This window comes from Lissotriton helveticus, chromosome 3_1, assembly GCF_964261635.1.
Source record: "Lissotriton helveticus chromosome 3_1, aLisHel1.1, whole genome shotgun sequence".
NCBI classification, from domain to species: Eukaryota; Metazoa; Chordata; class Amphibia; order Caudata; family Salamandridae; genus Lissotriton; species Lissotriton helveticus.
The window spans coordinates 345488146-345502546 of record NC_136061.1 but is presented as its reverse complement, the minus strand read 5'-3'; the positions used below and the strand labels follow the sequence as shown (position 1 = coordinate 345502546).

The following is a 14401-nucleotide window of genomic DNA, read 5'->3' as shown; positions in this document are numbered from 1 at the left end:
CCTCTCACTCTAGCCTTCTTTCCCTCTCACCCATCGATTTCCCCCACCGGTTACATTATTTCCTTTCGACCAAATGCGTTTTTTCTTTTTTCTGCTTGCCCACTACAATTTCATCCCCATTCAACATCTTATTCACATTTAATTTCCTTCCATCTTAATCTTCTCTTCCCCTCCTCCTTTCTTCTGATCCGCATTTTCCATACACCCATCTTCCCTCATCAACCTTTTCCCTCTAGAGCTGTCCACCCTTCCCTTCTTCTCACGGGAGAGGCCTGCTTCACTCCCCTCAGTAGGACTTCCACCTCTAGCCCCTCTCCAGCGTTCTTCATTCCTCATTCTTCGGCTTCCTCCCCTCACCCGTACCCCTCTGTGCCTTCCCTAATCAGCTGTCAAGCTTCTCCCCTTTACCTTCCCTTCTATGTCTCTATGTGTTTGTATTTATATAGCGCACTTCTACCCAGAGGTCTCGTAGCGCTGTATTCATACCGCTGTGGAACCCATCCTGGCTTTCCTGTGAAATGTCCACTCCTGGGCACCCCCAAGGTGAAGCCAGGCATCCAAGCGCTGCTGGGGCCGTTGTGGAGATTAAGCAAGCTATTGCACAGAGTCACAGAGTGGAACCCATGATTAGACTAGGTACCGAGGTGAGAATTATAAGGTCCGGGGAAATTGAGTCCAAGAGCCGCCGAGGCGGGAATTGAACCCTGGTCCCGGGCCAGAGCTATGCATTAGGGTCTGCCGCTCTAACCATTGAGCCACGCTTCTCCACTTTCTTCCTTCCTCTCTTCTTCTGCGACTCCCATTCAGCTCATCATGCCCGTCGCCTTTTATACCTTGCCCTCCGCTTCTTTGCCTTCTCTCCCGAGCCACCATGCCCTTCTCCCCGCTACAGTGCCCTCTACTACCCACGCACAAAGCCAGCTTCTCCCCATCTACAGTCCTCTCCTCCCCATCCATCTTGTAACACTATGCCTTATTCTATTTTCACACTCTATCACCTCTTCACCAACTCCACCTTCCTCTGTTCTCCCCTCTGCCATCTCCCTCTTCTTACCCGCAGTTCTCTTTCGCCCCATCAATTTTTAACTCTTCTCCAGCTTGGCCACCCTCTCCCCCCCCCCCCCCCCCCCCCCACAGATTCGCCATACCAGTCCCCTCTTCTGCCTCTCCACTAGCTCCTTTTTCTTTGCATCCTCCTCGCCCTCTATATTCCCTTCCATGACCCTGTGTTGATCACACCCCCATTCCCCGCCTTGATCGCCTGATAAATTGGCTGCCTCAGCAGTGGGCTTGCCGGTGAGTTTTCTGCTGAGTGAAGTTTTAGGTACCTGGAAACGCAGATGTTTCAGAGCTGCCGCCCTCCTGCAGCCGATGACATCCGAAGCGACAGAATCAGCATAGATCTGAGATGGCTCCGAAGCGACAGAAGCAGCATAGATCTAGGATAGCTGATGCCACCAGCTGCAGGTTTAGGTGCTGAGTCAGCAGGCTTGAGATGTGCCCTGGAATGAATAGGTAACACTTGTGACCTTGAACCTGAACCAGGTGGTTCAGTTTCAGGAAGAGCTGCGGTTGCATCATTGGCTTCTGCACATTTTAATATATTATTTTGGATTTCTTAGGCATTACATACCAGGCGCGCAATGCTTCTGAGGGCCTTGAGATAACTGATCTGAGGTATATAAAGAGGAGTTGTTGGGGGCGGGGGACCGTGTGTATGTAATTGAGCAAACACAAGGAGATGATGTACAGAGCACTGAAACTTTTCAGACACTCACCCCCAGTCACGGATCTGAGTTGAATCTATCATTGTTCTGTAACTCACTTCGCCACCCCAGTTCAGACCCAGCTAAATGCAAATCAGTCTTGACCCTGCTCCTTATGGAAACAGTCCAGCCCGAACAGCCAAGCCAAGTCTTCCCTGGAGCGGAATCAAGCATCCTGGGTCCGGTTTTGGGGTAACACCCCATATCAGCCAGGCTAGCTAGGTATGCCCAGACGTGGATCTCTTGCTCACTTTGCCACTGGGTTCAAGCTAGCCTTGCTGATGAGGGGTGTTACCCTGAAACCGGCCCCAGGATGCCTGTTTCCCGTCCAGCGAAGAACTGGCTTGGCAGTTCGGGCTGGACTGTTCCCATGAGGCACAGGGTCAAGACTGATTTGCATATAGCTGGGTCTGAACTGAGGTGGCGAAGTGAGCTAAAGAATGATGATGGATTCAACCAAGATCTGTGACTGGGGCTGAGTGTCTGAAAAGTTTCAGCGCTCCGTCCATCATCTCCTTGTCTTTGCTCTGTATGTAATTGAGCCGCCATTTCTAAGAATTACCTTCAGACCATTTATAAACATTGTGATTCTGCGCAGGTCAGTTTCCTTCTCAGTGCCTCCAGCCTTTTACATTAAAAAGCGAGAGTGCCTTGAAGCAGACCAACCCCTGTCTAATCCCTTTAATAGCCGTTATGCAGACAATACTGTACATTCAATTCATTATCTGTAGACACAGGAATTAATCTAGATAGACTTAGAGGACTCTGAGTTTGCTTTATCTGACATCCCTAAAACATGATCTCCTGACCATAGTGTAGCGCCTCGGAACTTCAACCGTAGGTCTCAATGCATTCTGACTGTCCATGTGCCTTCTACTAGTTGTTTCCTTAAGATTTTGCAGTTGTTACAGGAACGCATGTGTGTGTCCTGATACAGTTTATCAGATGTGCCTTTGATCAGCAGCTTGTATGATTAGAGTCACATCACAGCACTGTAGGATGAGATACTAGCAGGCATAAGGTCACTCACTCAATAGACCATGAGGTTACAGATCTGTACACCTTGTTCTGCATGTCCTTTTATGCTGCAGCATATTCTCCTTCTCTACAGTGGGTATTATAAATTGTACTGCTGTATCTTCCAGTGGATGTCTGCTTACCTATGGAATATGCGTTATTCCTTTGTTGTTTATCTATTTAACCAAATGAGTATTTCTGCGCTCTCTTTTCGCATAATAGCGGCTTTTGACCAGACTAATGGAAGCATAATAAGCTTTCTGGGCCTTCCTAAGTACTATTTTGGCATGGGGGCAATATGCCAATCTCCAACATCTTTCCAGTGTTTTACAATACTGCTTTTGCTCTTTGAGTTCACTAGAAAACCAAGGTTTAGAGGGGGAGTTTCTGGCTCGCTTATTGGAAGAGGGCGGGATAAATATTCCACCGCCAGCGAGATCCAACTCGTGAAGTTCTCCAGAGCTCCACCAGATATGTGGAAATGGGAGGCCGAGAATCTGACAGCCAAACTCAAGGCAGAAGGATCAATTCTGAGACGGTCTGCTCTGACGGTGCCTACTTGCTGAGTTGGACATCTGACTATTCCACGAAAATTGGACTAGAAAATGATCCGACCAAGTTACTTGAAGAGGATCTTTAACGCATAGAGAAAAATGGGAGCAAACCGGGTCTAAGATATGCCCTCCCTGGTGCGACGGTGAGCTAATCCATTGAGAGAGCTGAGCAAAGCTCAATGATTCGCAAAGATCCCTAGTATCACTTGCCTCTGTGCAGTCCAAATGGATATTGAAGTCCCCAAGAAGTAAAAAATTCGAGAATCGCAGGACCCGGGGAACAATCGCCTCATCTAGGGCTTTCAAAAATTTTCCTGCGGGCCGGGTGGCTTATGGACCAAAGTGCTACCCAGCATAAAATGAGTTGAGATAATAATGGAGAAATCAAGTGCCTCTCCATCCCCAATTCCAGAAGTCTCGCCGCGGTGGAAAGTCCACGTGTTTCTAAACACCACAGCTATGCCTCCGCCTCTACCGACTTTGCGATCTGCCCTGGAGATTTTGTACCCCCTCGGAATGGCTATTTCAGTGGCGGGGTTGGAAAACTCATTGAGCTACGTCTCTTTTATAAATAATAAGTCGAAGTGCTCATCCGAAAGAAGATCCCAAATATCCTGGGCATGTTTGACCAATGAGCGTGCATTAATCAGAGCAGCCTGAATGCAATGCTCCTTAGTGGTAGTCAGAGGTTGGCAAACAGAAAAAGCTGCGTCTGCCTGCTTAAGAGAAAGACTAAAATTGCACTTAGAACCAAGCACCCTGCCTTCAGGAATGCAAAGGCCTGCCTGCTGGTTTTAAGTGCAGATACCCAAGATATAGTAAACCAATATCTTCAGTAAGTGGTGTAAGCACCAACACAGGCTGCAATGGCAGGCCTGTAGTTCCATTTTGAATGGTCTCTCATGAGTGGCATAATGCATGCTTCAGCCATGGGAGACCTCTGGGGTGCCTATGCCCTGGGTACCTGAGTACCATATACTAGGGACTTATAAGGGTACTCCAGTATCCAATCTGGGATGTACCTAAGTACTTACCATAACAATTTGAGGAGAAAGCTGATAGACGGTGGTCCTGATTAGCAGGATCCCAGTCAGAATAGTCAAAAATAGCCTTACATCAAGCAAAAAGTGGGGGTAACCATAAGAAGCAGATCCTACTTTCCTACAGCAGGATAGGTTTGTAATTGTTCTCGGGCATACACAACTTCATATCTCTCAGTGCACGTACCTCAGGTGTTCAGAAGGTCTGGTGCATGGTAGAAACAGTGCTGTATTAGGTTATTCACAGTAGGCCTGCGAGAAGAACCTCACTAAAGTAACGTTCCACGAGCATACGTTGCTCGAACTTCAGAGAGAAGCAACCTTGAGAAGGTAGCCTCTTCCTGTGCAGTGTGGACCAAGTTTCATTATAGAAACCAACATGTTCTTCTAATGGGTCCCGCTCCTAAAAGGGATGGTACAAGGGAATGAAAGACCACTGCTGTCTTCAGCTGTCATGCGGTCCTTTCCTGTTAACAAGTACTGAGGTGGGGAGTGACCGTGATACTGATTTGTCCAGAGGCATCCTTACTGAAAACTGCATGAAGGGGCTTGGCACCCTAGTTATCGCCCACATAGCCTTGCTACTATCCACTGCCATCAGTACAAGCAATCTGAAACCTGAAGAGGCATCAACTGGCTTCTTGTATGATTCACCATTGAGGAGACATCAGCGTTTACTGATATGCGAACATGACCTAATATTTCAGTAGAGTTAGGTAGGGTATCCACCAGAAAGAACATTACCAGAGGTGAGTAACTTGTTTAATAATACGTTTGCCACCATTTGGTTAATCTGCATAAAAGTGGGTCTCCCCTTCAGCATAATCGGTTATGATTAGACATGCCAACTTGCATGCAATCCCTATGCAAGGGAAACGAAATGCAAGGAGGTGGTTATCATTCACAATGTATTTTCTATTGTAACTCCAGTAGGAAACGTCGCTGCCCGTTCTAGTAAAAAACACTGCTGTATGGATTTACAACAAACTTGACATGAGAACGTCAGTGAGACAGGGTTTGGTCAAATTCCATTTAGCAGTTTTGGAATTAAGTGCATTTGAACATGGTATCAGATGGGCTTGACTTAATTTAATTGCAAATTTAGTCAGTTGACTTGGTAGACACATTTTCAAATTTTGTCAGTCACATTTTAATTTTTCCACAGCCTTGATTAGGTGATAAAGAGCATGCAAATTAAGCAACTTTTGAAGAAAAATAATCCCTACCACACTATCACCACATTGTGTTAGAAAACAATCGGCTATTTTTCAGAATTCACAAGTTTATGAAATGTGCTAATTAAAAACAATGGCGTCATCAGGCTCGTAGTAAGGTGCGGGCCTGGAACTATGAACCAGCAGTTGGCTGTAATGCCTGGCCACGGCTTGTCGCAAAGGCTGGTCGCTTGTGGACGCCTCAGGGCGTGGATACAAGACAGTCCTTGTGACAAACCCCTAAGACCATGGGTTGACATATGGTCAGGCCCTATCTCCAGCCCAAGCCACAAAGACTGGGGTAGGATGCATGGTGCATGCATCCAATAATTGATGCTCTTTGCTCTAAAACTACAGTAAGATTTGGTCACTGTAAAAAGCAAAGTGAAAACAAAGAAAATTAGGGTTTGGTAGTGCAAACTCTGCAACTATCGCATGGGGGAAAAAACTAAATGATTTACTGAAAAAAGAACCACACTATATATCTAAAATAGAAACCTAAAAAAAAGTGGCATACGGTTTATGTAGAGGACCACAAGTGGCGAATATTAGTGTTTTTAGACATTTTGATTTGGAACAGTCATGTCACTTTAACTGTGCTTTTTTTCTGATGAATATGATGGAACACCTTGTTAATTCGTTATATTACATTTGAAGGTGTTTCATAAAGGTCCATGACGGCCGGATTCATGCCATAGTTTTATGATAACCACTGACTATTTAAATAAGCTCTAATTAGATTATAAATATGTAAATGTGTCATGTCAATATCCAGAAAATATGCTTCATAAGCTACCTATGACGTAGCGGAAGATGTGCTCATTGCCAGCACCGGAAGCGGACCATGCCTATAGCAAGCGATCCCTGTACTCGGTAGCAAGGGCCTCAGCTGTACTTCGCGTATGAATTCTTTATTTACTCCCTGCTAGTAAACTGCTTGTATGTCATAGCAGCAACAAACTCTAGAACAGGAGGATCCATTGTGCACGTGAGGTGGCTGAACTGCCTTCTGTCAGAGGTGACTTCTGGACTCCAGCATCATTTAAGGACTTACTTCACCCACACCACTCACCCACAAAAACGCCCACACTATGAAGGACATCCCACTCATTAGCACCGCAGAACCTTCAACAACGCTAGTATATCCCCTCCTTCGATACCCTGCCCGCTTTCCAGCTCACTACACAACCATTCACCAATGGCTCTCACCACCAACGCCTTCCCCAATGCACCTCCTGACCTGACTTTATCCACCCTCCAACAAATCAAAGAGGATATTCGACAAATCAAAAAAGATGTCCACGCAATCAAAGACCTTCTCTCATCACAGCCCAGACTACCTCCCATCATCCCTCTGCCCTACAAACGACGCTCTACACACCCTCGCCTCCAACGACGCCAGCGCTGGCCGACTATCCCGGTTCGCAATAACTCCCAACGCCCCCGACGTGTCCTCAACACATTGTCGGACCGAGACCTATGCTCTCTCCTACGCTCTTATGGCCCAGGCCCGGTAAAACACATATCCAACTCACACATCCCCATACCCACAATTCTTACAAACCCTCTGAGGCTCCCAACTCTCAACAACAGAGGTTCCGTCCCTAACAACCTCAGAAAAGTTCCCCTCACTCTAGAAAGCTCGACCACCCTTCTCTCTCCCAAACTCAAATGCATCCTACTCAACTGCAGATCGGCCCAGAGACACTCCTCCGACATCGCTGATCTCGTCTCAGCGAGGGATCTGGACCTAGCCATTCTAACAGAAACTTGGCTTACTGAAGCCTCTACCCCGATTCTGGACATACTAGTCCCCCCCAACTATCACATCATTAGGCTAGACAGGTCTTCAGACAAGACGGGCGGGGGAATTGCATGCATTTTTAGGAGCAACCTCTCCGTTACTAAAGTCACCTCCCCCTCCCTCTCCTCTTGTGAACTCCTCTGCCTCGACATCACCAGCGAGGGCAAACAAGTTTGTGCTTTACATCTCATCTATCACCCGCCTGGTGACAATCTCATATTCTCCCAACAACTCATGGACATGATCACTTCCAATGCCGGCCGGCAGACCACCCAAGTCTACCTGGGTGACTTCAATCTACACTGGAACGATCAGAAAGACACAGTGGTGAATAGTCTCAAAACTTTCCTTAATGCGCTTGACCTCACCCAATTATGCGACAGCCCAACACACGACAAAGGCTCGATACTTGATCTCATCATTGCCAAAGAGAATTCTACACAACTGGAGGCGATTCTACCCTGTGACTGGTCAGATCACCACATTATCACCTTCTTTATCAATGAAAAAGTTAAACCTAACGCGGCTCAACCAATCAAATCCAAAACATGGAAAAGGGACATGAAGAATCTTAACCCTTCTACCCTGCCTCCCCACCTCAGCAATCTCCTCCTTCCCCCTTCTGGTGCCCCGGATGTTCAATCACTGACTGACCATTACCTTGAATCTATGAATACAATAGTCAATGAAGTCGCCCCACTGCAACTGAAGAGAGTCTCCACCAAAACTTCTAACCCCTGGTATGATGATAGACTCAATGACGACAGGCGTGCTATGCGATTGGCAGAGCGCACCTGGAGATCGGACCCTTCAGCACTGCACCTCAAAAGGCTTAAAAACAAGAGAAATGCCTACTTCAGGAAAATAAAGCGCACAAAGATGGACTTCTTCAGCCGCCAGTTGGACCAAGCAAAAAACAGGCCAAGAAAACAGTTCGAACTAATCAAGACCCAAACAAAGACAAAACCCTTACAATCAAACAGCACAACAAGCGACACCCCACACTGTGAAGCCTTCTCTGCTTTCTTTAAGCTAAAGACAGACAACATAAGAAATGACCTCATTATGGATGTAAGCCGATTCCCCAACCACACCAGAATGGCTAACACTCAACCTAAAAACAAGGCATCTTGGCTGTACTTCGATACATACTCGGAAGAAACAATACACAAACTGCTCCGCACCTTGAAGCCCTCTAATCACCTCACAGACCCTCTACCTGCTAATGCTGTAAAAGACTTCATCCCCTTGCTCCTCCCTCTCTGGACCAAAATTGTCAACCGCTCCCTGCAACAAGGCCTCATTCCAGACTCCCTCAAGGTGGGGCAAGTCACACCTATACTCAAGAAACCTACAGCAGATCCGTCTGACCTAAACAATTACCGGCCCATCACCAATATCCCCACCCTGGCCAAACTGCTGGAGAAATGTGTCCAACTCCAACTAACAAAACACATTGACCAATTTGACCTCCTCAACTCTCATCAATCAGGCTTCCGAGCATTCCTACTGCCCCTACCCTGTCTTTGTGAAGCGCTCTGATATCTGTAAGGATCTTGTTCGCGCTATATAAAACTTTGAATAAAATAAATAAAATAAATAAAGGACCTACTAAAACCTGCTGTCAAAATAGAAACCCTACACACTGCGTACATTACAATAACAGATGTGTGTTCTCTGCCAGGAACTCATGCATTTCTTCTCTCTTTAGAGCGGTGTGTCGATGTACACACGCTATTTCCGCTATCCTATGGGTGTTTACAGGCCAGTGTGTGTCATTGCATTCTCCGTCAGGCTTCTCTGTGTCCAGCAGTGCACACGTGCTCACGTGCTCTGTATCTTCAGCCTCTGGAAACAGCTTTTACAACGAAGCCGTTTCCACGAAATCTTTAACCACGCATGCAGTACAACGCATGCGTGGTTACCACTAAAGCCTTTACCACGCATACCTTTACTACGAGGTTTGTAGTAAAGGCATATGTGGTAAAGGTAAAAAGTAAAACGGGGGGTGGCTTGGGGGGGTCTCCCCCCCCCCCCCAAATAAAAAAACTCACCAGAAGTCACGTCGGGATCTGCACATAATCAGCGTCGTTTAAGAGAAATCGGAAAAAAAATTCCGTTTCCTCTTAACGACGTATGACGTCACCACACAAGTAGTCGAGGTAAAGGTTATGCGTGGTAAACGAATTCCGTTGTAACGAATGCGTGGTAAAGGCATGCATTGCAACGGAATTCGTTGTAACGTCATACATTCTTCAGCCTCATGTTGATTTAGCCGGTGTCTTCTGTGCTCCCTGTTAAGTGATATCATGTCTTACAACACACTATGCTTTTCTCTTTAGCACTTTCTGATCCTGCTGCCAGAGAAAACTGTATGATGCACCTTCTCCGCTCCCTGCCTGACCCCAACCTCATCACCTTCCTCTTCCTCTTGGAGCACTTAAAAAGGTAAACGTGAGTGCTGATGTGACTGAGTGCAGCTCACTGTATCCCATCATCCTTCGTGAGTCTTCCTCTTCAGGCTTGTGTTACGCTGACCTTGGAGTGCACTGGTCATCCATGTTGTCATTCTTTAAGTGTGTGCTGTACCCCAGGTTGGTGTGTCTGATCGCATCAGCAAGCCTTTTGCTAGTGGAGTCCCAGATAGAGCTGATCGATAGAGTTTGTCTTTCCCACACGCGACTGGTCATGATGGCTACCCTGTGACTCTGGGATCGGCTGATTACCAGGAACTCCAGCTCACTGGCAGTGCCTCTCAATACGTAAAGCTCTAAGGGTTGTGTGTCCAGTCTTTGCTCCATGCAGCTCAGTGCAGGTCGTGTCCGCCTCTGATTCCACGGCTTAGTGATGAGTGCTGCACTTGGTATCTGTGGTGACTTGACCGTGTGACCTGATGACAGTCATGCACTGGCATGAGAGAGAACAAGGGCCCAGGCTACTGAGGGGGGCCCTGTGAATTTAGTGACTGAGGGCTTGGTCTCATAGGGAAAATCCATCACCTTTCATTGGATGGTGATTCACTGGACAACATCAGCCAACTTGAAGAGCATCCATCCTCCAACCAGTGCTCGCTTTTCTCGGTGACCCCACTAATGCCATTGGTGCTGACGGTAGCATGGGCAGTATATCTGGGCCGTGAAAGTGCCAGCTCAAAGAGTGTATGGCAGAGAGTTATGATTGAAAGCCTAAGGGCTGGTCTTTCTTTGGTGCGCTTTAAATCCTTTAATAGCTCATTCCTTCCAAAGTAATTTTTTTGTGTATCACTGCTCTAAACAGCATTTCATCCAGGAGTTCCTCCTCAGGCGTGTATGCTTTAAATCTCTTCCACATTGCCTGGAAAAACCCCAGGACCATTTTTTGAAGTGAATTAATAAATGTGTTTCAATGGCCTTAAAATAAAATTGGGCTCTGCCTTTTTCATCCTCATTGCCAGTGTTAGGTGTTTACCACAATGTGCCACTCCAAGACTGCTGTCTTTCTTACGTTTTGTTTCCACTCCGCAGAGCGAGCACCTCTGAATATTCATTGGGGGTTTTCCCTGACAGTATAATTGTTGTGGAGATCTTTTCCAACCTTTTTATGCTGAACTGACTGCCCTTCTTGTACTGCTTCGACACTGCTGCCTATGGCCCTACTGGCTGCAGGCACTGCAAGAACAAAGCCTAGAGCTGTCCAGGGCGAAAGGATGAATGTGCTGGCTGGACTCCAGGAGCTATCAGTGGATAGTGGGGTCTCGAAGGATATCTCGATCAAGAGTGGTTATGCACGACCCCCCCTTCCTCTTCTTAAGATGACGCAAAGTGCCTACGCCTCCAGTAAGGACCGGCAATCCAAAGACGATGCCCAAACTAAGGAATTCTTCACCATCAGAAACAGCTAAAAAAGACCACAGCTGCTCTGCTTCAGAAATGTCATCTGATGGCTCCAGGATATGTTGTTCATTGTGGTGTTCACTGATAGACCTCAGAGGATCCAAAAGGACTTCCGAGTTTTTTCTAAATTTCTGTCCTTTTTATTGAGTTCTCCTCTGTTTTTGTATATTTTTTTTAATCAATTACGAAATAGATTTTTCAGAGACATCAAAATGAAACTGGCACTCCCCTTAAAATGTTTCCTTGGCAGTGCAGGGTGGTTTCCATAATGCTCACTATGACTAAATACCTGTTTTCGCTCCTATTCTCATGCTCGAAGGAAACTTCTCTGAGTTAACAGACTTACCTCATGGTACCATGCTTTAAAAAATGTGCTCTGTGTTGCAGTCCTATCTTCAAAGGCGAAGTCTATAGTTTTGGTTCAGGAGAAGGGATGTCGCACTGCACGTCCTCCAACTAGAAAAGGCACAACCAGTCACAGATCTTTTGGCTTGGTGGTCCCTTTGCTCTCTTTGCTGGTTTTACCTCACACTGAGCTCTCTTTTTCCCTTGTCCCTTTGCAGCATCCCTCTTTCTTACACACAATATTTTTCTAAGTTTACACCCCAAATCCTTTCTTCCCTCTATTTTCCTTCGCTCATCACATCCCACTCTGAGTCGCCATGTTTTTCCTTCTCCCTCTTTCAATGTTTCATTTGTTGTTCCAATTTCATTTCTGCAGGGTCGCAGAAAAGGAACCAATCAACAAAATGTCACTCCACAATTTGGCCACAGTCTTTGGCCCAACATTACTGAGGCCATCTGAAGCAGAGACCAAAACGTCCATGAGCCTTGCGTCAGACATCTGGTCACACGACGTCATGGCACAGGTAAGGCCATTTTGGGAAGGGGTAAAGGGCAGTAACTGCGCACATATCTTCACCTGGAAGATACTTTCACCTGCCAACTGTGAAAATAATTGTACCTTGTGAGTGATTGTATGACACGAGGTGCCACTCTGTGAGTTGGTGCATCTAATGCTTAGTTCATTAAACGCCAGTCCTTTTCGTTACACACGCAAGGATCTGTGGAGTTTCTTTTCCTGACTATCTTGCCTGTCCTGGTTTTAATTGCTGTTATTTCACATACAATGGTCTCTAGTACCCTCTGCTGGTAACTACTCAAAGAAGAATCTCTCCAGAAGAGGTTCAAACTAAGCAGTGATGTCTCTAGGATTTCGTGAAGTGTTTTGGGGTTTTTAAGGCCACTGAAACTACTGTTCGAGGCATATGGGCTGCAGATGGTACATTTATGAATAGATCGCCATCTGGTGTTGGGCTCGGATGATTGCACTTTGTTTTTCTTCTGGAGAAGTCTTTTTCGTCATAGATGACTCCTCCTCTCGGTGTCAGTGCGCATGGGCATCGGCTCCATCCTTAGATTGTTTTTTTCCGCCATCGGGTTCGGATGAGGATCGAAGCACTCCGGACCGACTTCAACAAAGAAGGTTATAACCGGCGCGTATTCCAACGCTGAAGATCTCCTTGCCCAAAAGTTGGAAAACACAGGTTTGAACGTGTAAACATCAGAACTTGGACACTAGAATGCAGGCTGCATCTTTCCTAAGGGGAAGTTTATTGAAAGTAAGGTCTTATTTATTGAACTATGATCTTAGTCATGGGCTTTTTATTGAAAGGGGAGCTTTTATTGTTCATTCAATCAATTAATCAATCAGGGGCTTATAAAGCGTGCTACTCACCCGTGAGGGTCTCAAGACGCTGGGGGGTGGCGGGGAGCGGGGCTCCGGATCAGTTAAAGAGCCAGGTCTTGATGTCCTACCTGAAGGTGTGCAGGGTTTGCGAGCGTCTGATGTTGATGGAGAGCTCGTTCCAGGTCCTGGTTGTGATGTAGGAGAAAGCTCTCCCTCCTGTTCTGATTCTGTGGATGCGGGGGTCCTCTACCAGGGAGAGGTCGGCGAAGCGGAGGTTCCTCTTGGGTACGTGGAAAGATAGTCTCTCGTTGAGGTATTTGGGTCTGATGTTGTTGAGGGCTTTGAAGGCGTGGGTGAGGAGGTTGAAGGTGACCCTCTTCTGGACAGGGAGCCAGTGGAGGTCTCAAAGGTGTTGGGTCATGTGTTTGTGGCGTGGGGTCTCGAGGACGAGTCTGGCGGCAGCATTTTGAATGCTCTGGAGTCAGTGTAGGAGAGATCTGTTGATTCCGGCATATAGGACGTTGCCATAGTCCAGTCTGCTGGTTATGAGCGCGTGGGTGACGGTCTTTCTGCAGTCAGGGGGGATCCATTTGAAGGTCTTGCGGAGGATGCGCAGGCAGGTGAAGCTAGTGGAAGCGACGGTGTTGACCTGGCAGTTCATGGCGAGGGAGGAGTCGAGGATGATGCTGAGGTTTCGTGCGTGGTCTGTAGGGGTGGGTGGGTTCCCTAGGGCGGCGGGCCACCAGAAGTTGTCCCAGGCGGAGTTGCATGGTACGAGGACCTTGGTCTTTTCTGAGTTGAGCTTGAGGCAGTTGTCGTTCATCCAGGTTGCCACGTTCTTCATGCCTTCCTGGAAGCAGAGTCTGGTTTCGGGGATGTTCTTCGTGAGTGAGAGGGGTGTTGTCTGCGTAGATATGATGCTGAGCCCATGCTGTCTGACGATGATGGCGAGGGGGGCTATGTGGATGTTAAGTGATGAGCCCTGGGGCACTCCGCAGCTGGTGGGTTCAGAGAGGAAGGGCAGGAGTCTGATTCTCTGGGTTCTGTGGAGAGAAAAGATCGGATCCAGTCAAGGGCGGCTCCTTGTATCCCAGCGTCATGGAGTCTGGCTGCAAGGGTGCGATGGGAGACGGTGTCGAAGGCCACTGAGAGGTCAAGAAGGATGAGGACCACGGTGTGTCCCTGGTCTAGTAGCAGGCCGATGTCGTCTGTGGCGGCGAGGAGAGCGGTCTTGGTGCTGTGGTTGCTGCAGAATCCGGACTGAGAGGCGTCCAGGTGGAGTTCTCTTCGATGAAGGTGGTCAGCTGAGTGTTCACAAGTCTCTTTGTGACTTTGGCTGTGAAAGGGAGGAGGGAGATGGGCCGATAGTTTTTTAGGTCCGTCGGGTTGGCTGTGGGCTTCTTGCAGAGGGGTTTAACCTCCGCCCGCTTCCAGTCGTCTGGGA

The 14401-nt window shown here is 47.4% G+C and overlaps 1 protein-coding gene across 5 annotated transcripts in view; it reads left to right on the top strand.

The window, feature by feature from the left end:
- The window catches only part of ABR (ABR activator of RhoGEF and GTPase), a 1246002-nt gene that overhangs the window by 1200048 nt on the left and 31553 nt on the right, over positions 1–14401 (top strand). For all 5 annotated transcript variants that reach the window (XM_078679999.1, XM_078680002.1, XM_078680000.1 and 2 more), the window contains 2 exons: positions 9738–9843; positions 11989–12136. In XM_078679999.1, coding sequence (XP_078536125.1) covers positions 9738–9843; positions 11989–12136 — 254 coding nt within the window. The remainder of the gene's footprint in view (positions 1–9737; positions 9844–11988; positions 12137–14401) is intronic.